Source organism: Nyctibius grandis, chromosome 14 (genome assembly GCF_013368605.1).
Source record: "Nyctibius grandis isolate bNycGra1 chromosome 14, bNycGra1.pri, whole genome shotgun sequence".
NCBI classification, from domain to species: Eukaryota; Metazoa; Chordata; class Aves; order Nyctibiiformes; family Nyctibiidae; genus Nyctibius; species Nyctibius grandis.
This window is the reverse complement of record NC_090671.1, coordinates 5,307,243-5,330,731: the sequence shown is the minus strand read 5'-3', so window position 1 is coordinate 5,330,731 and position 23,489 is coordinate 5,307,243. Positions and strand designations below refer to the sequence as shown.

The window sequence follows — 23,489 nt, the reverse complement described above, 5'->3', positions numbered from 1 at the left end:
CTTCTCAATGCAGTTGTCTTCTAGCTACACTCAGAGCTGCTCCGTATCAAGGACACATGGCTTTTATTCAACATTCTTGTTTTCCTAGTATGATAATAATTAATATTGCATTGCAAGGGTACTGGAAAAATTCTGTGGAGAATTCATATGAGGCTAGCTGCTGGCCAATGACAAATTACAATGCCGTAGTATGAGGCTATAGCTCCCTGATGAGCTGACCTTGCCAGTGAAGCTGGAAAAGGAATTACCCTACTCCTGCAGTGCAGTGAATATCCCTCCGTTACGCCACCACATCTGTGTGCGAGGTCACTGTGTAAATGCGATCAGTAGAACTGATCCAGCAAGAAATAGCTCATTTTGGAGAATGTGAGTGAGCAGCACAGCAAAAAAAGAAAGGAGGTTTGGAACTCCAGATTAGACTTGTTTCCAGGGCTATAGTAACATCTGGCTACTTCTAAGCAATGCATGAAACAGATTGATACATAGTAAAATTAATATAGGATCAAAATCAGGTCTCTGCTGTTTGTACAGTGCAGTGATAACTGTATTACATAAAGAGTCAGCAAAGACCACAGAAAAAAAAAATCTCACCTTTTCTCTCTTCCACCCACACAACCAACAGGATTTCTTCATGCTTCTGAAAATAATATCTGGGGAAGAAACAGCCTGTATTCCCACTCACCCTTACACCAATAGAAAGTATCTATTTAAAAACTAAAAGGTTGTTTCCTGAGATCACCTAGCAGTGGTTGTATTTGTTAGCTGGCAGGGACATGCTTCTCTTCCCCTTCCCCCTGCCTTCAACATCTCTCAAGTCTGTGTAACGGGTCCTACTACAAGCAGCCAGATTCTGTCTCCTCCTTTAGCATCCACACTCCTTTTGATAATTCTGTTACAATATTTAGCACAGCAGTTATGGAATAAGTGTATACATCAGTGCATATGCAAAAGAAACAAAATTAGGACAAGATGAAAAAATACAAAACTGAAAGTACTTATAGAATTATCTTTTGTAACTGAAAAAATATATCACAACTCCAAGCTATTTAATTAAACTTTAAAGTCTCACCTGTATAAAGCTTCCAATTCCTTTCACTTACTGCAAATAGAGCATCTGATACAAAATGCAATTAAAATTTCACCCCTTCGAAAGGACTCTCATACACTTGAACTCAGAGTACACTTAATGTTCTAAAATAGCCATATAACCTTAACATTCTTTTAATCATACCAAATCTAATTGGAAACAGGAAATATACTGACTTATGTATATTTTTATTCATGACTTCTACTCAGAGTAACTATTTTGGTTATTTTATTCATTACAGAGGTTTGAATACTGAGCATTACTGAATTATTCTAATAGTATAAACAAGCATTTATATCCTAGGAGGACAGTTTTTCTGATTAAAAATATAAGCTCCAGTCCTCAAAAGACCATTGCATGGGCAGACTCCATTAGAGTACTTTGACCGTGAGAATGGAACACAGTATGTAATATAAAGACAATTTTTAAAAAATCTATGAAAAACGAACAGTAAATATATGTAATATTTTAAATCTCACTATTAGAATATTTACTATGTAGAGATTCAGTGTGTTTTTCATTTTCCAAGAACAGAAGTATTTTTAAAATATATGTATATAAAAATAAACACTTCAATATGTCAAAATAACAGCATTGTCACTTCTAGCAGTCGAAGTCAAGAATGGTGTATTGACTTGTCTGCATGAAAAAAAACTTGCAAATCATAAGGCAGATGACCAGTGCATACCAATGAAGACCAGTCAAAATGTTTATTAGTCTTTATCTATAAAATCAGCATGGGGTTTGGCATGTTTATAAGTAAATCCTTCTTTGAAAGACATTCAAAAAAAGGGTAATATACCAGTCTGTTGAACTTATTATCTCAGCTCTGCATGCAACAAATACTCTGAGACATTTTTACGATATAAAAAGCGTTTAAGTAAATATCTCTTTCAAGAAGATTTTTTTTATAAGCAATACACATCTGGAACTCAGAAAAGCAAGACAGAACAAGGAAGATTAAGCCATTGACGCAAGATGATAGAACAATCAAGAAAGAGCAGTCGAGATGAGGGTTTTATAACACAGAGAAGGAACATTATAATACAGAGAAGTTTAAGAATTTTTGTACAGTCAGTAGAGATAAGCTGTTTTGACAGCATCTTTCTGTGAAGTTTAATAATTAAAATTTTAAAAATAATACATATCCTTTCTTATACAATTCTGTATTATAATGTTGCAATTCAGGCCTCAGCTCTAGGAAGCGGGCTCTGTAATGGAAAAGTATGACATAAATACCAACACTGGATCAAGAGGATCACACCAATAGGAACATCGAGGATTTAGAGAAAGTATGTTTTGTGACTATAGGCCTGATGAACAAAGAGACAGAACATCAGACACAAAACAGCTATTGGAGTAGTTTGAGTAAATATGTTAGGGGATTTAGACAGCAACAGCTAGATCGTTCTTTCTGGAAGGTGTATTGGTAGGTGTCAGTCATATTACACAGCTGTTTGCAAAGGCTGACTTTTTTTTTTTAATCTTCTTTGTGTCACCAAAGATGCCACATGCCTTTATCATATCTGTGTGGGGAAGATGACACAGATACTGCTTTACCTCTTTTATTTTAAGAACAGTGGAGGTATTTTATGTCCCGGTTTTATTATCTTGGAAACCCCTTCAGTTTCCAGCTTGCACTTTTGGATAATCATGCAATTTCCCTGTTGTTCAGAGGACACTCATCTTCATAACAGGGAAACAGTAGAATTAAAAAAAACATTTGTCAAGCTGTTCCAGAATCACCAATCATTTCTTAACGAGCATGCCCTAGAATCTTCTGCATAAAGCAAACTGAAAAGGCACCTTGCAAAATCCCTCAGTGGAGAAAGGATTATAATTTCTGTAAAATCTTCAGATTAAGTTGAACCTGCAACTGACTGAAATGATACCATTTGTAAAATCCACATTCAGAATAGTTTTCAATTAAATCTCTGACTATTCACTCACAGTTACCTTCCAGTGAAGCTAGATGCTATCAAGCTTTGGAGTAGAAAACCCAAAACCATGGGACAGAAGTCTCTCAGAAAAAATACAACTGCATAAATGTTAAACTCAGACTATCTATGAATCTTTCTGCCTTCGGTTCAAAATTGAAAACTAATCTATGTGACGTGACTTTAAGATAATAAATAATATTTTTTTTAAATGAGAGAGAAGTGAAGGAAAAAAAACAAGGTTCTTTAAAAAGTTTTATGCATGGGCTAAGAGTTCAGATACCAGGCAATAAACAGTGGAAAAATATTAGCAGTCTACGATATGTGTGACCTACATGTTCAATATATAATCATTTTGGTGAGCCAAGACTTTATCTTATATCCCATCTTCTCTTTACTGGATAGCTTCACCTTACCTGACATTGCACTGCTGTGTAATTGATGCAGTTTTGGCAGGAACTATTATCAATCTATGTCAACTAAAAAAGGGGACATAATGGTGATATCACAGATTAGGGATTAATTCAGCATACTGCAGTCACGAAAATAATTATATTGATGAGGAAAATTGGCTTTTCCCAGTTTGATTCATAAATCAATATTTTTCCTTCTTCATTTCTTGCCTGTACGATGCCTCATTTCTCCTGAAATGTCTTTATCTTTGATACATTCTTAAATACCTTTTGACACACACTTAAATACGTTTTGACACACTAATGATTTTCATTTCTTTATTGCAAGGATTTGATACCATAACATAAACATGGCAGTGTTTCTGTTATGAGAATTGTTAAGATGCATGTGAAATCTATCTTGAACCACTATGCTGGATAAACACATGACTACTAGTAAATGAAAGTTAGAAAAAGTGTCACATGATACTGGATTTTTACATCCTCAAAGGATTTTCTTAAGGATAGGGTGAATTTTCCAGCAAAAATATTGTGTAGAACTCTCTAATGAGGCTTTTACAGTGAGTTTTTATTGTCCTTTCCTAATCTGTTTTAGAAAACTAAATTAATTCCTTTTTGCTATGAGCATTATTTTATCTAGAAATCAACCAAAACTGTTATAGGATCTAGAGTAGGAAAATCTCCCAAAGCATTATTTTCTAACCTTATTTTACATTGTTTCGTATGAATAGATGGGCATCAGAACAGATCGACAATTCACACCATTCTAACTGAAGGCATCATCCTATTTCACTTAATCAGTGAACAAGCAAACTGATACGCTATATTAGGCCTGTTGTAAATTTCTTCACAGGGTAATGCTTTTTTAAGTGCACTTTAAAAGCATTAAACCATTTGAAAGGAGCTCAGTTAATACTAAAGTGTCTGTCATCCAAAAGAAAAGCATAAAATACAGGAAAAATAGCAATTGAAATTGGCCATATACTTAGAAATTCCAGTTTGATTTAAAATCAAACTTTTTCAGGTTTTTGTGTTGGCTTTTTTTTGCACATTGAAGTTTGCATACAATGAAATAACCACCACTGCCATCCCCTGATTTCTTTAAATAAAAAGTTAAGTGGTTCATGTCAGGCATGCCTTATTAGCGGATGATGTTTTAGAAGATATTTGTGGTATCTGATACGATTTCTGTAACTGGAAGAGTAGAACATCAATTACAGATTTATATAAGCTTTGCCTAATGGACTGTACAGAAGTTGGTTGTAGAAGTTTGTTGTGTACAAGAAAACTATTCATAAAGCCAATAAGCTGTAATCCATAATGAAAATGTGCAACAGGAAAGGATTTTGAGAAGAATGCAGGAAGTGAAAAAGAGAGGACTGAGGAAATCATATGCAGATCACCAAAAGTAAAGACTTCTCTGCATAGAAATGATACGTTGTAAGATTGTGAATTGACAGGCTTCTTTCAATGCACTTTTCTGTGAAGCTGTTCTCTCTACTTTCAAAGTGGAGCAATCTTGCATTTAGGTTATCTGTTATCTTTGTAAATATGTTTATAGCTGAAGGCTTCAGTGTTTCTTCTGGAATTATGTGACAGTTCAATTTCTCCTTCAATTTGTTCTCCACCCTGCTTCAGCTTAAACCACTATCCTACAAGTCTGTACACTCTTACACTGTACAAGAGCTTCCCTACCTATATCGAGCCTATACATTGAGCAATACAACAAAATACTTATGAAACTGGCTCCTAAATAGGAAAGTCAACTTTATGAATCAGAAAGCAAAGACTCCCAACAAGATATCATCCAGGATCTATTTACCAAGGAAGGAAACGATTGAGAATGTGCAGGATTAATAAGGAAAATGAGTACTAATAAAAATTAGCAATTTCCTCACAGCAAATAATTAATGCAAAGAGCACAGAAGTACAGAAGTATTAATCAGGAAAGCAAAGTACAAAAGAATTAAAATCTGGAGCCTGGCTTTGCTCATATTAAAAATCAGTGGTAATAATATTCTCATTCACTTTGTTATTTGAAAAATGTTGTTATTAAAATGAAATCAGCATTTACAATACAATCTGATGAATTCTATAGAATTGCCCAGTACTTATTCCCCAGTAAAACAAAGACTTCAAATATTAAGCCACATATATGATGACATAAATATAATGATTTTCATCATCTAATTGTATATTTTTCAGGACTGTTTACTACACCATTCTTTGTTAATACTTTTTCTAATCTACTTGTAAGAAAAATTACAGCTGATTGTTCTAGCATCTCCTTTGGGAGTTTATGAAGTTCAGTATTTCTGACAATTTCTCTTATACTTCTGTCAAACACCAGCTTTTCATTCCTTATCTTTGAACCGTTATTCTCACATCTAAGATAGTGAATAATTCACTGCGATAAACATTATAATATAAAAAAGAACATCAAAAAGTAGCTGCTAATAAATACTGGAACGAGGGAGAAGGCAAGAATAGAAGTAAGAATTAAATTTAACTGCATCCTACCATGTATCCCCAATCTGTTTCATCCCTGAAAAAATACGGCAGAAATTGACTGAGAATCTAATTTCTGTCACAAACCCCCTATGATCCTAGTATTTAAAGTGACTGCATTTAGAGAAGAAATTCTTCATATCCTATTGCCCTGTGCTCTTTTACAGAAGAAAATAAAAAGCAGCAGGTAGCATTAATACTTACCATCTGGTAATAATGCCCTGAGTAGCTCATAAAACCTAGCATTCACTCAAATGCAGATACGAAGGTTCATGATGTCTTCCCTGTAACTACAACAGCATGACTTTCCTACTTTTCTTTCCCAAATACACAGTTAACAAACCTTATAGTAAGGTTTAGTTATACAGGATGACTTTAGCAGCTCTAGCAGTTGATATACCAAAATGGGGAAGTCTGACTCATCTACCTTTTGATTTTCTTCTGCTTCTGGACATGGGATCCTACTGTTCGTCTTACACAGATCTGGAACTCACTGCACTCCTCTGTGAGTGATATATGCAGGATTCCAGCAGAAAATCAACCACACTGAAATACTGGATAATTTTCTGATAGGTTTGTGAGTTATATCTGTTTAGCAAAGGTCCCAAAGAATAGTAGAGCTGGCACAAGTAATGAGGTAGAAGCATGCAGCAGAGGTAGCAGCAGTTGATGGAAGAGATGAACAAGCAGGAGGGAGAGAATGAGACCTCCCTTTCTTCCTAAGTGGTGAGCTTATAGATAATGTCAGCAGGCTTATATAATTTAATACATGCGTTCAGTATGCATTTCACCAAATGCATGTAATTCTGCTTTCCATATTCTATGCTCTTTGAAAAGAAAAGAAGAAACCCACACACAATACTTTATCAGGATGGGAGATCTTAAAATGGAAGGAATTAGCAGGAATGAGTTATTTAATTTATAAAATAACAAGGCTATAATTTGGACTTTTGCTTTATCTCCATATAAAGAAATAATTGAACTGAGAGTAGCATGATCATTGGATCTTTTGGTCTAACTTCGTTTATCACAACTATGGTCATTTCCATCTATTGGGTTTCCCTATCCTAAGCCTAGTCATTTGTAGCTGATGATGGCTGTTTGACAAAACGCCGTCTTTCAGAAAAGCTAGTTCAACTGGTTCAGCCTCCTTCCTAAAAAAATAAAATTTAAAAAAAACCCCCAACTATTTCAAGTTGGTATTTATCTGATCTAGCTTCTAGCCATTTGTTCTTATTTTGCCTTTCTCCATTAGGTTATGTATTTCTTTAAATATTGAGCATTTTTTCTCCTTCAGGTACATATATACTAAGTGGGTACTTAGCAATCTTTTTAGCTAAACAAAACAAATTAACCTTTTGAAACCTTTTTAAATGCTGTAAGTCTCGGTCTGGATGTCTGGATAGCAATGACAGCCAGATGCTCAGCAGAACACTGCCTCCAGGACATTTTAGGCAGAGCCACACTGCATTTAGTTTTGTCAGCCTTTGATTTTATTTTTTTTTAACATATCTTTAACCTCCTTTATTAACCTCTCATATTTCCAGTTCATTTTGATTGTTTTCCTTTTTCCATGTATGGGTTGTTGGGTTTTTATTTATTTATTTCTAATTACTGCTTTCATTTGATCTATGAACAACAGCAAAGGCACAATGCAAGCTATTAGAACCATCCCTTTCTGTATCACTGCCAGGAGAATTCGTACTATCAAACTACACCTAATACTAAACAGCATTGTAAAAATTAGTCTACTCTGACAAATCCAATGACATCCCTAGCCAGTATTATCAGGGCACTAATGCATAAACATTTACACCAATGGAATTCCAACTGATTTTGGCAAATATTAATGGAAAGAAACTCTCGTTGCTATGTCACTTTTCAGGGAGAAGGCTGAGATTGCTAGAAACACTGCTAGCTTTGGCAGGACACAGCTGAAGCAAAGCTCATTTTCAACTGAGATGACACTCTGCCATGCCATGTTACCAGGGAAACAGCAGAAGAGAACATAAGGTTGTTAAACTGGAGGGGTTTAAAAAAAAAAAAAAATGCTCAGGGCCAGGCTGTCCTAAAGTAAATGCAGCGTATGTATGACATACCATCATGTTATTCTATAAAATTAGTTTAGTCATAAGCTTTCTCTCCAGAACTCATGGACTGAAGGATTCTTGCTTCTAAAGATGCTACTTCTGTTACATGGATTTTATGCTAAATTGTGTTAAACTATTATCAATAATTTATTTCTACTGATGATAAATGGTTGGGGGTTGGTTCCTATTTGTAAAGTAAAATATGACCAATAAGTAAATAATGAGGAAAAGTACAAAGAGAATGACTGGACTGTGTATTTTGAAAGCAAGTTGTTTCACGGGAAAGAAAGGACAGTATCAAGATTAAATAACTAAAAAATAAGTGACAGAATTAGACAACTGAATTAATTGGAGTAGAGGAGTTATTCATCATCTGCTAATTTTGAAGTATAATCAGGGGACACTGTCATTGGCTGACAGGTTCAAAATTTAACTAAGCCTATTAATAGCTTTAAAAAATGCATTTTGATACTCAATAATCTATCCCAAGAAGCAGGCTTAAGTTTTCAGTCTTGGCAGCACACAATCAGAAAAAAAAAGGAAATCCGTGGCATATTCATATACTGTCTCATCCATTACTTTTCGTAAGGAAAAAAAAAAAACAAACACAAAACAGCAGCCATCCAAGACAAAGATCTAACCCAAAATCCTATGCCTTACACTGGCTAATAATAGATAATTTGGGGAGGGGAAGAAAATTAAGATCTGGGGAAACACAAATATTTGCCTAGTATTTTATCCCTGCTTCTCAAGGTCTGAACTCAGAACTTCCACATCTAAAACACTATCTTGACATTTAATAGGTCTTGATATATTTTTCTTCTGTATATTTTTCTATTCCTTCAGAGTTTTGGTACCATGACCTGCTGAGGCAGCAAGCTCCATAATTTCACTATATATTGCGTGGAGCTGTGCTGTCTTTAAGTTGTTCTGAACATCTTAGCTACTACTATCATTCAATATCCTTGGTTCTTAAAAGAGGTAATAGATAATGATTAGAAATCAATTTTCTGTATACCAGTTGTCACTTTATGAGCCCATCATATTGCCCTGCCTTGTACATTTTTTTTTACCCTAAGGAAAAAAGTCTGCATCTATTATTTGTTATTTTCATTGAAAATATTCTGTACTTTAGGTCATGCTTGCTCTAATTCTAATATATTTTCTTCAAAATGGGAGAAAAGAATTTAGATAGCATTCTGAAAGCAGACATGCTTTGCATTTTATACTGTTTTCTGATTTTTCCTTAGTCCTTTCCTAACGTTGCTTGCTTTTTTGACCGCTATTGAATGTCGAGTTGATATTTTCATAGATCAAGCTGTTCAGACTCCAAAATCTCTTTCTGCTATGTGCACTGTATGATAATGAGTCAACAAGATATTGAAATGTCTAACAGTACCTTTAAAGAAATTAAACTTCCCATAAAAGCCTTGTCACACTGCCAGAAAAATGGCAGTTACCTAAGTGTTCTCAGTATTAGACGCCATTATTTTTACTTTAAAAACCTGCTGGAATGGCAACACTGTAATGCAAGCATAAAATTATTTTTACTTGCACATCATTTCTCTTCCTAGCACCTGACTTATGTTCAAAAGAACCTACTCTTGAAAAGCCTACGTAGAAATACCACATACATCAAACAAAAGAGTGATGATACTATAAGAAACATAAGGAATTTTGAGTTTAACACCACAAACAAGCACTACCACCCCAAACAAAAGCACTAACACTACTCATCGTATTACTCTGGCTTAATTGCAGTACCACCTGCTATGGGAATGAGTCTGCAAGTGGCTTATATGCACGTCAACAATTGCAAGGTGACGCAGGTCTTAGTAAACACACCTTCTGAAAATTTATGCTGCGATATTCTGGATTACTTGGCTTGCAGTACTCCTTGCTTTTACTTTCATTTAGCTGTGAACATGTTGCTCTTCTTGCTGTACATTGTTTTATCAAAGCCCAACATATGCCTTTGAATTCATGACATTAAAGAAAAGCCTTTTTTAATTTCATGCAGCCCAAAGCTTAAGCAGTTTCTTAAATTTGAGATATGAGCTCATAATATTATCTCATTGTGTTTTGCTGGTTTATTTGCTTGAGCAAGTTCTTCTCATTTTGTGGTATCACCTGAATACATAAAAATGTGATGACATTGTAATCTTTGATAAACCACCTGTCACCTCTCTTGAAGAGTCAAAACTTTACATTGTATATAATAAAGACTAGGTGATAGGATGACTTGAAATTAGGAAAGAAACCAATTTAGTTAACATTAGTCCTAGTCTGAAACAGGGGTCAGTAGTATGTTCCAAACATGGCTGTCTGTTTTACAGTTTTACAAATAACTATTTGTTTTTACCTTAACTCTGGCTTGTGTAAGTATAGTCTTACAGTTCCTAACAATACATCATTTCTGTGGATATAACAATACTTAAGATGGGGACAGCAGAACATTCTGCCAGTGCCCAGGATCCCCAGAACATTCCCCTGGGTGACCAAGGAGTAGGTTTATTCAGTAAGCTACAGGACCTAGTAGAACAGGGTAGAATTGTCTGATGATCCACCATGCTGAAGCTCACTTGCTGAAAGCCAAATAATAGCGCCTGAACTCTGATGGAGTTTGTAACACCATCTGTCATATACTGAATTGTTACTAGGAATCACTTTCCAGAAAGTCTCTACATCCTAGCTCTACTCATACACCTTTGAATCGGGTGAACTGTACATTCTCCTTTCTGTGTCCAGTGTGTTACATGATTTTGGGCAAGTCATTTGAAAGTGTTACAGGTATTATACCCGTATGCCTGTCTGCCAAATTCTTCAGGTTTTATGCTGGTTTTCCTCGTTATATGGGGACCCTGCATAAAGAACAAGCTCCTAGCTGTGAAGATTATTCTGCCTATTGAAAATGGCTGAAAGAGCAGGAAAACTGCAGCAACAAAGCAAGTTACTAAATACATGCAAGCATACAGGCAGATACTACAGGGATCTGTTTAATGTCCAAGCTTATTTAATATCTTAGTTAATGACAGAAAGAGTAACTATACTCACAGATAACATTACATTCAAACATACCATAAACATGAGCCAGGACAAAGACAACAATATAGCAGAATTAGAATTAATTACAGCTGTATGCCAAGTCACTGAGATTTTTTTATTTATATAAGTAATTCGATTCAGGGATTTTGCAGAATTGACAGAGACAGGATCCGCTTATGATCCTTCCAAAGGAAACTTAAACAAATGACGTTCAAGTTGGGATAAGAGTTTTGCATCCACAGAACATTTTCAATGCAAAAAAGAACACCAAAAAGTTGTACTTGAAAAGGTTTTATTCTAGACCGAGTGCCACTTCAGACTACCCCATGAGAATATTACTAGGTATGGTCAAATGTTTGTATTTGCAAAACTTCATAGCTTAAAAAACCCCACCACCTTTCAAGCATATATAACAAACATTTTCTGAAATTGCAAGGTTTCTGTCAGGGAACTAGAATGGCCTCCTTTTATGAATGCTGTCCATTCAGGTAGACTATTCTAACAGTATAACCACCAAATGGTTTTGAAAGCAAATACAGAGACAACAATGAATGTGTTAACTGTAGTCATGTTGTTAATTTTGAAATGTTTAGTATAAAATTAGTTATTAATATAAAAATCCTATAAGGATATTAGTATGAAAGGCAGTAGACAGAGTTAATGGTAATTTTAAAAATAGAACACGATCAAGAGGAGTGAAGGCCCCAAAACAGTCCTGTAGCACTCCACAGAACAGGAATGCTCAGCGATCAGTCCATGGACAATGCTGACCTGACAAGGTAATTCATTTGACCTGCAACCCCCAGCCCCACGTCCTTCTGGAGGTGGCAGCAGCCAACTACCACGAACTCTTTCTTAGCCTCTAGCCTCCCCTCATCTGTCCAGACATGGCACTGTGCACAGAGAATGCCTATGCTGCAGATGTCCAGTAAAGCCAGTCAGTCCTGGGAACACATAAGGCTTACTACAAATACACAGTAAAGGCCTTCAGCACACGTCCAGAACTGTCATCTGTGAGAAGAGAGGAAGGACACTGACTGGCTGCTGCCACCAAAAACAATCTGGCATGGCCAGAATGCACTATACATGCAATAGATCCACTGTACAGTAGCAGAAGTGCTCCTTGAAACTAACCGTAGGCTGCACTGAGAGCCATGAAAGAACGGAGAATGAATTGACTGCAAGGAAGCCTCTTTGCTTTATGCAAGTGAGAAGCTTCTATGCTACTGAAAAAATAAAAGAGCATTAAGATAAGACAGCATATGTTAACCTTTTGTTTGAGATGATAGCAGAGAGAAGATTTTTAAATATCACACAGGAAGACATTAGGCAACAATGAGAAAGTCAGAAGTATTTTAGTAATGATTAAAATATATATCTAAAAGATTTTCAAGAAAATGAATACCTGTTTTATAGAAGAGAAGTAATAAAAAAGGAGAAGATTGAAAGAGGCTTAGTTTGTCAGAAAGACGTTTGATGATATGGTTTTTTATCACTGATACTAACAGGTGCTAAAAGAGCTAGGTGTAACACATATCACAATTTCCCTTCTGCCCTGACTGTTATCATTGCAGGAAAATAGCGGCATACCAGAAAGGGGTTTTAATACACTGCAGTCTCAAAAAGCTGAAGTATCAGGAAAGGCATGTAAGCTCCTTAAGTATTTGGTTTCAGGAGGAGAAAAAAAAGTTGAATATTTCATTTACTTGATAAAAAAATTCCTGGCAGAAACAGGATTTCTGTTCAAAATTCATACAATTAGCATATGACAGAGGGCTTTCCAGGTAAATTATTACATAATTGAGAGGTTCCATTAGAACCCTAAAGATTTGTTTTGCATGAGGCCCGTTGCAGTCTGAACTGTGTGCTGCAGTATTTTGTCTTTTCTGCACCTTCTTTTTAATAAGATGCTATACTAAAAAAATAGCCTCAAAAAAGCCTAAAATCTTTCCATTCACTTTCAGTGGATGTAAGAAAGAGAATAAAAATTATCTAAACCTTAAGTCACCTGCAAGTAGTTTTCCTTTAACATCCATATTTATAAAATTATTGAACTAGTCTATTTTTTAGAAAAAGCAAACGTGTACAACCTTTGCTTGGTATCTCCTGCACCATGTGAATCTGTTGCAACTACTGACCTCAGGAACTCTCACTCATGCATACATGTTTAACTCATTTCATTATTTACTTTATTTTTGTATCTTTGAATAATCTTTCTAATGGCCTAGAACCCTGTTGCAGCTATACACTGCAGAACAAGATTGAAAACTAGCCATCAGAATGTATAGCAGGTATGAAACACAAAACTGAGTGCATACAGATAGACAGGTGGGGCGACTTGCAAAGAAATTGTAAGAGTTCTTCTCAGGATGAGAGGCAGGAGTACTAACATGAGAGAGTAGAGATTATTTAACATTCTCTAGCTCTCATTAATTTAAGGAGAAATTTAAATAAAGATGAGACACTTAGATACTAACTGGCAGCTCCTCCTAAGTGCAGAATGCAACATGTAAGAAGGCAAAAAAAATGATCACTTGATAATTTAACGTTATCAAAGGCCAGAGATGACATCTTAATATGTAATAAAAGATAGAATGGGTCAATCAGCTGCTAAGGACCATGAAAGCTAAGACAAGTAATTTATTTGATATAATAGAGGAGAAATCAGCATGGGGATATAAAAAACGAAGGCAACCTTCTCAGCATGCTGGTCAGGAATAATAATGTTATAATAATTCAATAGCATTCCAAGGGTATTGTACAAACCAATTTTGCAACTGTGTCAAAAGAAGAGGCAGCTGTTACCTAGTTGAGTCATACTAACGATGTGCATGGAAAGATAAAGCTATATTTATTACACGTTAGGCAGAAAAAAAATGCGTAAGACTGTGGAAATGAAAACACAGATCACATTTGCAGATAACCCTAGATAAGCAGGAAAAATATTTTTATAGAGAGTGACAGAGGAAAACACACAAGGTGGAGGAAAAAAAGTGAAGAATTATAGTTTTCACTGTCTTGCTCTTTAGTAGGCAGCTAAATATCACATATTTTGAACAGACAAGTCAAAATATTGTTTTGACCAGATCTACAAACTGTTAGTTCAGGCGATTTTGTCTCTGCAAGTGATGTTACCCAGAATACAGCGTAGCAGGAAAAAGACAAAAGCCCCGGAAAAATTCTGTCTTCCCCTTTTCTTATTTGTTTCCAGGCAGTATAAAGTTTAACCTATTTTGTCTCTTAAAATTGCACACAAAGGAAAAATTGTCCAGGCAACTGATACTTTGGGCATTATTTTTGTTCTCCCCTCCGCACATTGGTGTCACTACAATACTCTTGCTCTGAACAGCCTTCACGAGTTAGCTATATTCAGGACCTATGAGTATGCTGAACTAGCTAATTTTTCCCTCAATTTTTACCATATTTGTCAATCATTCTTTTAACACATCTTCAATAAAGACAGAGGTCATGCATAGCATTTATCCACTTCTGTCAACAGGAAGCACAGAAGTTATCATATACATAGAGATCATTTGCTCAACTTTCACAGTTTATAAATCAGCCAGATTCTTACACGCTCTGTCAAGCAGTAAGCTATATTTGGCAGTGGACTAGTTTTATTTAATAGCTCTCATCACCATAGATACTACACCAGGAAGGATTTTAGACTCAGCAACATTATTATTTGTAGGGCTTTTTCCATGAGGGGCAGTCTCAGTGTTGCAGTACAAGTGATCTGCCAATGTAGGCACTTCTCATAGTTCAGCTATCAGAGCTGTTTAACACTGTGTATTCAGCACACCTGGAACATGCCATGCTCTACACAGTAAAATTATAGATGTATGTTTGGATAAAGCGTAACAGCCAAAGAAAGATGGGCCAAAGGTAACCTGTTCTTTGTGATTATACAGTCAGGTTCCCCCTGAAATGCTATTAGTGTCCCTCTCCTTTTTGCCACATAACTGGGAGTTTCAAGGAGATTACTGTTCTCAATTCATCTGTGTTCTAATTCTCAACAGATCATAAAAATATGTCTGCAGAATCTAATTTTATAGATGGGCAATACTTGGACAGTGGTTGCATACACATGGAAGCCGAGGGATGATAAAAATCTGAATTTCAATGTTGAGTACCCTGTATAAGCAGTAGTACCAAGGAACATCAGATTGTAGAAAAGGGATAAAAAGAGATCATAGGAGATTAGCCCTCTAGGCTGTTAAAACACTATGTAAAAGTGGGCTTCAATGTCACTCTGAAATAACCCAGATGCTTACTTCATTTGATTCTAGATAAAGGAATCAAAATCAATGTCCATAAGGATTTTTCAGAGCACATTGATTTTTTTCCCCTTTGGGCTAGTTTTGATTTTGAAATCTGAACAAGGCGGCAGGAAAAGTCTAAAGAATTGCAAGAAACCAACTAACTCCTAGTCAGGGTCTAGATATAAATAAGCTATACTTTTAGTAATGTCTCTGAAAACAAAGAGAAACAGTTAGGAGCAATGCTTCTCTCATGTCTACTAAACAAATTTAGATATAGAAATCTGTTACAATAGGAAGGTGCTAATGCCAGGACAAGAATCTCCAGGTAGTGAAGCATAAGTCCATGTGTAGGACAGTGAATGATGAATCAGTTAATGTAGTACAGAGAAGAAAATGGAAGTGCAGTGGATAAGCTGTAAAAATCACTACAGAAGATAAGAATAGGGAAATATTACATATGTGATAAGCTATACCAACAAAAAAGGGCCAATTCAAACAGTGCCGACAAGGATTATTGGAAATATGATATCTTTGCAAAAATAATTTAAGAGAGAATTCCATACTCGTAGGATAGCCTCAGACACATGGAGACATTGATGAAGGCATGACAGAAAGATCTAAACAGACCCAACAAAGCTACTAAAAGTTAGGTAACAATTTTTTTGTTTGTTTTCCTTAAAATGAATTTCTCTGGTCTGATATTTCTCATGACCTGCTATAACTGCTTCTCAAACTTGTCACTTAGCTGCCTTCTCATAAGAAAAATCTTTGTAAAATATTTAGTACTCACGATGCATATTTCATTTGCAGTAAAATTAAAGTATTTCTGAAAGTTTTATCAAAATTCAGCTTAGGTGAATGTTCTTGACCATAAGTTTTTTTTCGCTTGAAGAATCATAGAAAGCACATGCAAAAGGGATTCAACCATACAAGGCAAGCTTGTAAAAGGAAGGGAATATTTTTGGAAATTATTTTGTAGTTTTGCTTCAAACCCAAGTATAATTTCTTCTCAAACTTATCACTTCTAGTTCCATAAGAAGAATCTTTGTGAAGAAACTTTATTAGCAACCAAAAATACTGACAAAGGAATTAATAATAAATAATTTCACATCACTGTACCAATAATGATAAGAGATTGCACGAAGTTATACTTAAAGAACCCCTTTCCTACATGCATGGGATGTGAAGGGAATAGTTTCACCTATTTTCTTTGGTGATGATCTTGTCTTATACTGGTTTGGAGGGAAGGAGTTGGTTGCAGAACCCAGAACTTGAACAGACAAGACTTTACTGAGAGGTATGGCAGTAAAAACAAACAAACAAAAAGCTAAGGGTGAGATTTCTCGGAACTATTGCTCTACAGGTTTTGTCTGATACTTGTTTCCTTTTGGGTTGTGCATTTTTCATATGGCTTGGAAAGAAATATTAGCATCTTCTTCCAACTCTACCTCAGTGATGGCTGTCAACTTCTGATGCAAACTCTGGAAAATATGTCGGAAGTATCACCTGTGCAATTCCTTTCTTTAACCACTTCTGTCTCATGGAGTTTCCCCACCTCAATTACTATAAATTCCTGTCACCAGAACTGTGGAATCCCCTAGGTCACTTGACAATATTTTAATCTGTACCACGATTCTATGATAAGTGATATTGTATAAACATCAGACTACACAGAAGGCACTGAAGTTGTTTCAGGGACTGATATAGTTCACCTTGCCTCAGGGATCTGGTGAATGGCACGTGTTATATAAAATATGCATAATTTTGGGGAGGCTTTCACATTTAGCCATTAAAGCCATTGCAGTTATTCCAGTCATTATCAAAACCATGACCATGTATTAGGCATCTTTAAAGAGCACAGGAGCTCTTGATAAACAATTTTTAATTAAAAAATCAGGTATGCAACTATGTTGACATTACACAAGACCAGTACAAAATAAATAACAGTGAAGAAGGTCATAGTTGGCCCCCTCTCCAGGACAGGGGAGTGGAGCTTTTCAGGGTAGAGAAAATTCACAATAGAGAGATCTGCACTGCGACAGACATCTTATGTAGAGCTTCGGGAGTCCCCTCCACTGAGTCTGTGGAGGATATTCCCCTTTCTCCCAACCCGTTCCACCACTTTATCATTTGAGAGAAGTCTATATGAGGTGGTAATCAATTGTGACATTTTCAGGGGTTCCTTGAAATTATTATTTTAGGGCAAAAAGGGAAAAGGAAATAGACGGCTTCATATAAAGTGGTGTCACACCCATACAAGCACTAGAGGATGTCACACAGATGGTACAGCTCTTACACATACACGTGCAGTGTACTACATTTGACTTAAGATACTCTGTAAAGAAAATTTAATATAGGTGTGTGTACTACACAAAGGGAGGGGGAGGGTGTCTGATGAGGAACAACAGTTAAGGCTGATTAATAATCCTCTAACACAGAGGACTGCCAAAACCAGATCATTAGACCTGGCTCAAAGATCCCCTTCTGCAAACTTAGGGACATACAGTTAGATTTGAAACATAAAAAACATATAAAAATTTCTTGGAACAATTTCCTCCCCAACAACACTTATGTTATGTGCCTGCTGTAAAAGAACAGGGATTCTGGCGTTCTGGACTGCGCCAGGAACAGATATTGGTGAACAAGCTTGCAAAAATGTAAAACAACTAAAGATGTGTAAAGGAGTACAAGAAAAGAAGCATTTTAAGGTTAACCTTCTGAATTTACAGTATAGATTTTAATTCTTCCCGAAAGGCAGCTGTTTTCAAACATAAATACAGCGTGTTTACGAACTACTAGATCATAGAATCGTTGTGTGTTCCTACCCACAAACTCCCATCTCTTAAGCATCGTGTTTTACAAGGCTGTCAAAAAAATAAGTTCAACTAAAACCACATAAAGGTTAACTCAGGCAAGCTGACAGCAAACACATAGCTGCATATGCGTAAGTGCTCATATATTTTTCTGTAGTTACTGTATTTGCATGCTGTGAAAACCAGAAGCTAATAGCATTAAAGGGAATTAAACAGGAGTAGTTATTCATTGGACAGGGCAAATCAGCCATTTAAACAAAAACTGTCAAAGAAAACTTTAAATTTAAGAGTTCCATACTAATTAAAAACCATATTTGATTTATTATTTTTTAAAATTAATTTCATCCCAAATTCTGATTGAAAATCCTGGAAAAAATAGGGAGAAAACTGTTACTTATTACTATTTTAGCTTCAAAATTTCCCAGGACTTGCAAAACATGGTGCAAATTAACTATCCCTGTACACCAGGATGTCACTACTGTCTACCTTTTAAAGTGACAGTCGAAGTAACACTTAAGCAGGTAAACTTTTAGCAAAAAGGCACCAAAAAAACCCCACTAGTGCTGTCATGTGAAGAGCAGCTCCATTTCCCAAAAGTACCATTAAATAAATAAATCTGTCCAGTGGGGAAAACTATCCAAATAAAGGAATCATGAAATCATAGCTTCTGGCTTTTTACTACAGATCAGGAGTGAGGGGAAGGAATCACCTTTGGGGCTGGGAACTCAGCGATTACTGCCTTGGGAGGGGAGGGAGGGGGGGGAGAAAAAAAGGCCAAGCACTGGGGAGGGGGAAAGGAAGAGAAGGAAAGAGAGTTAGGAGCAAAAGGTACACTTACTGTCTGGTTATCTTCATACAGCTTCAAGTCATATCCACTCAGCTCCACACAGAAAATTATTGCTGTAACCCCCTCGAAACAGTGGATCCATTTTTTGCGTTCAGATCTCTGTCCACCCACATCCACCATTTTGAAAGTCAGCTCTTTGAAGGTGAACTTATTTTCTACAATCCCTGTGGTCATGTCCCGAGAACGCAGAATATCTTCCACTGTAGGGATGTAGTCCAGTGCTGCAATCCTTTCCAGGTCGTTTAGGTAGTATGCAGCATTATCCTCCAGGTGGTACTCGTTGGAGCGGCAAAAACACTCCTGCACACCAGGGTCTGCCCAGAGCCGCTTCATGACTCCCAGAAGCTCAGGGGTAATCTCGCCTTTGCTCTCAGCTGGGCCTGTCAGGGCAAAAAGCTGCACAGCATCATATGCTCTGTCAGGATTGTGAAATTCTATCTTAAGGGTGGCTAGAGCCCGAATGATACGTGTGAGGGAGTCAATTGCATTATAGATAATCAGAGGTTTGTATTCCTTGCAAGCCTCCAAGTTAAAGCCACCACTATGAATGATTTTCATCTGCTTTACAATAGTACTCTTCCCAGAATTGCTGGTACCCAGGAGAAGGAGCTTAATCTCTCTTCGTTGTCGCTGACTTTCAGAGCGCAGGTGGCGGTCAATCCTACGGGACCGCCGCGCTGCCTCTTTCTCCTCAGAGCTTTGCCGACATCCCATGGTATAGCAGGCAGTTACAGAAGGGAAAGGCTGGAGATTGTCTCACTTTCTTTGCGTCTCTGAAAAAGATCTGTGGCGTCTTTCAGTTCTCGTGCCAGGTACACCTTGAACAAAAAAAAAAGTCGCTATCCAATACCCGATGGTCCAAGATGCCTGTACCACCTAATTCAGTCCCAGCAGGGGTGCAAACACATGTAGATATGCAACCACAGAAATAGTCTCTTCAGTAGATCTCATGGCACTCCCCTTTCCAGTGCATAAACAGTGGCACATTCCTGTTAATGAAGGGACACTTCCCTTTGCCACGGTTTGGCTAGATCCATCAAATACTCCTTTCTGTTCTGCATAATTATTTTGCTGCCTTCTGTCCAAAGGTAAGGAGCTGCACTTTCACCTTCTCTGCTCTAGCCCTTGTCTTTTAGTTGTATTTTCTGGTTGCTGTGGTGATGCTGCTAGATAAAGCTGAAGCTCTTTTCAATGATGCTGTATTTGTTTGGTTTCTCTTCCCCCACTTCTTCAGCTGATCTGGTTCAGCTCTGTAAATCTGTGCTTTCCACCTGCCGAACAGCAAGAAAAGAAATGAATGAAATGAGAGACTCCGCTTCCTTGTTGCAAACCACTCACTTTCTCCTCCTCTTCTAGACTTCTAAACCTTTTATCATCCCAAAGAGAAAATATAGATGGAAAAATATGTAAAGAAAAGCAAAAATCTAAAACGTAGCAAAAACTTAGGGACAGCTGAAGCTTGCAGACCTAAGAAAATGTGGTTTCTGAACAATAGTAAATCAAATCTCCCTTTCAGCCTTCTGTGTGTTATTATCTAAACCTACATGAAAACAAACAGTGCTGAGCTGTGCCCCAATTTCTCCCTCAGCAAGAGCTTATGGCAGTGCTTTTCCTGCACAGTCCTGTTCTGACTGGTTTTCCTGAAGTAGAAAACGAAACAGACTCAACTACTTTTCCCAGTCTATTTATATCAGTATCTTGTACTCACACAGATGTCCTGCTGAGTTTTCTTTCATCTTTTCTGTTTGCACTGAACATTTAAATAACTAAATTAGGAAGCAAAAGGAGGTGATTAACTTTGTTTCATGATTTTGTAAAAGGAAGAGTTACTGATCTTTGCAGAACACAGTAACAGATTTTCTTTCCCCTTGGAGTACAGTCCTGTTAAACACACTAACTGCATCCTGCTTAATCAATAAAGTGATGCACTACTACAACAGACTTTGTAAGCTTCTTTCCATAGCCAAGCCAAGTGTTATTAAGCCTCCTCCCTTCCATTTTTAATACAGGAAATTCTGAGATGAAGTAAAAGTGAACAGTGACTACAGGGCGAATGTTTCATACAAAAAGCACAGGAAATGCCAACCCAAGCAAGGGCTGACAGCTTTTCAGGGACTGTTAGAGCAATTATTCTTTCCCACATGAGGGGTTAAGCCTACTAGTTGGAACTCTGCAGAAGGCAACAGCAGGAAGCAGTTACCTCTCACAGAGGGAAAACACATTACTAATAGCTGATTGGTGATAACTTGCCTCTTTTCTAGGAAGGGCTTGCAGCTCCCACTAAGCTCTGAGCACAGTGGGCAGCAGAATCACAGATGTCATGGCTTCCTCATCGTATGCTGGCCCCAGCCCACTTTGGCACCTCTCTCGCTGTCTGTTTACTTGTGTCTAGAGGGTCTTCAGTGAGTATTTTTACAAACTAAACTACATGCCACTGAGATACCCTCAGAGGGAAGCTTAAGAAAAATTTCAGAGCCTACTAAAGAAATACAACTTCTACTACATTTTAATAAGACTAAGTCTCCCAAATTCCATTTTCAAAGTTGCCCTAGAAGTCTTTGGAAGTTCTTCCTGCATGAACTTACTGGCATTTCAACGTAGATGTGACAAAGCATTAAAATACATATTGAAGAGGATGATTCCACACTACTAGGAGAGGGACAGAATGATCCAAGCCAGATGTTGAACCTCTAGCTTTTGTGAGAAAAGAAACTGAACTACAACTACTTGCAACCTCGTGTACTTTGCTTTCTCTCTTTCTTAAGCATCACAGCAGAAATTTTAGTGAACAAAAGATATTTCAGCACTCCAAAATACTAATCTGTAATTAAGTATTTGAAATGGAGCACTGGATTTACCAATACATATTTTCCCTTTCCCCACATCACCTACATCATAGGATAAGATTCACTTACGTAGATATACAGCAGGATGGGGTGAGTCACATTCCTACTTGGCCACACTGCTCTGGTTGAAAAATATGAACTTATATTGACACGACTTCTATTTTAATGTGTAACATGTATATGCATATACATTTAATAGTATCTGTTTTGTAAGATGCTGTTTTATTGTTGAGAATTTAAACTCTTGTTTTTTGTCTTGCCAAAAGTCATTATCAGCTAGGGATTTCAGTAAGATCTTGCTTTACCCTCCCAGTAGCTGTCACCATATTAAAATTAATTACATCAAATAATAGTTTTAACGAACCTTTAAATAATGTTAATTGAGATATAGCACAGCATAAGAACTCTGAGGCAGGGGCTTCACAGATATAGACAAGGAAAATTATATCGGCTGCTGTACTGAAGAAGGGTTATATGGTTAAAACAAAGAATCTCAGCATCTCACATTTGCATGAAAAAACCTCATTCTTAGAACATTTATTTGGGAGAGTAGAAGGGGAAAATAAATTATATATCTAGAATGTCATTAATCAGGTGGTAGAAACAAGTGCAATGAATGACCTGAGACTCTTCTGTTTAGCAAGAAGTATTACTATTCTTCTGTTGTGTATTCTTTGTCACAGTGGGTTATCCTAATCTTAGTTTCTGTATTTTGTCTAGCTTTCTCTCTGAACATGTTTAAAGTCACTTACAGATCTCTTCTAAGTTATGATGGGCTGACAAGTGCAAAGGTAGGGTCTATGTGTCTGCTTTCAGATCCAAGTCCCCACTGGTAGGCATCTCTGGGGTCTACAGTTCTGTAACAGCATCTTGGCGTTAGGCAGGTTCTTGCAACACACTGGATCCCTTCTCAGCAGTTTTCAATACCTAAATGTGAAGGCATCTGGGAATGTGAAACGTGCGCATACGGAAGGACAAACAGTTACGGCAATCACTGTTAATCCCTTAGCATCAGAGGAAAAGGTACAGAGACTGGACAGAGTCAGTGGATGACAGTTTTACATATTCATTCCTGAAGTTTCCTGGGACTTTAGCCTGGGACAGTTGAGCTTGCAGCCACTCACTTTTAAACGCTTTTACTGATTCTATACTTACCTTTAAATCCTTTCCTACCTCTAACCCTGCTTAAGGGAGACACATAGTTCAACCAGTGTAGACCTGGATACAATTCATGACTACCAGGATGAGTCAGTATAGGTCAGGATTGGTACTGGTGTATTGAGAACATTATATTTTAGGTAGAAGATGAATAAATGATTGTTGCAAACAATTGCAAAATTCCACAAAAAAGTGAACACTCAAAAAAACAGTATATGAACTATACTGATTAAAATGTGCTTCGATATCCCACTCATTCCTGTCTTTCCTTAGATTCCCAGAACACTATTAACATATACATTTTCAGAACAGCAGCTTTGACTCAGTTCTGAAGATCTCCTAAACAGTATTTCAACTTACCCTCTTCTTTCTTGCTCCTATTTAAACCTGCCTTCTCACTACGTTCTTTTAATCTCCATGCTCTTAACACTTGCCTGTAAATCCATCCCAAGTCCACATGCATGAAATTAATTAACTAGAACA

General features: G+C 36.8%; 2 protein-coding genes across 2 annotated transcripts in view; one reads left to right on the top strand and one right to left on the bottom strand.

The window, feature by feature from the left end:
- The window catches only part of GNAZ (G protein subunit alpha z), a 34,905-nt gene extending 15,189 nt beyond the window's left edge, over positions 1–19,716 (bottom strand). The window contains exon 1 of the mRNA XM_068412391.1: positions 18,994–19,716. Within this exon, the coding sequence (XP_068268492.1) occupies positions 18,994–19,716 (723 nt within the window). The remainder of the gene's footprint in view (positions 1–18,993) is intronic.
- RSPH14 (radial spoke head 14 homolog) overlaps positions 1–23,489 on the top strand; it is an 89,590-nt gene that overhangs the window by 25,943 nt on the left and 40,158 nt on the right. The gene's annotated exons all lie outside the window — the stretch shown is intronic.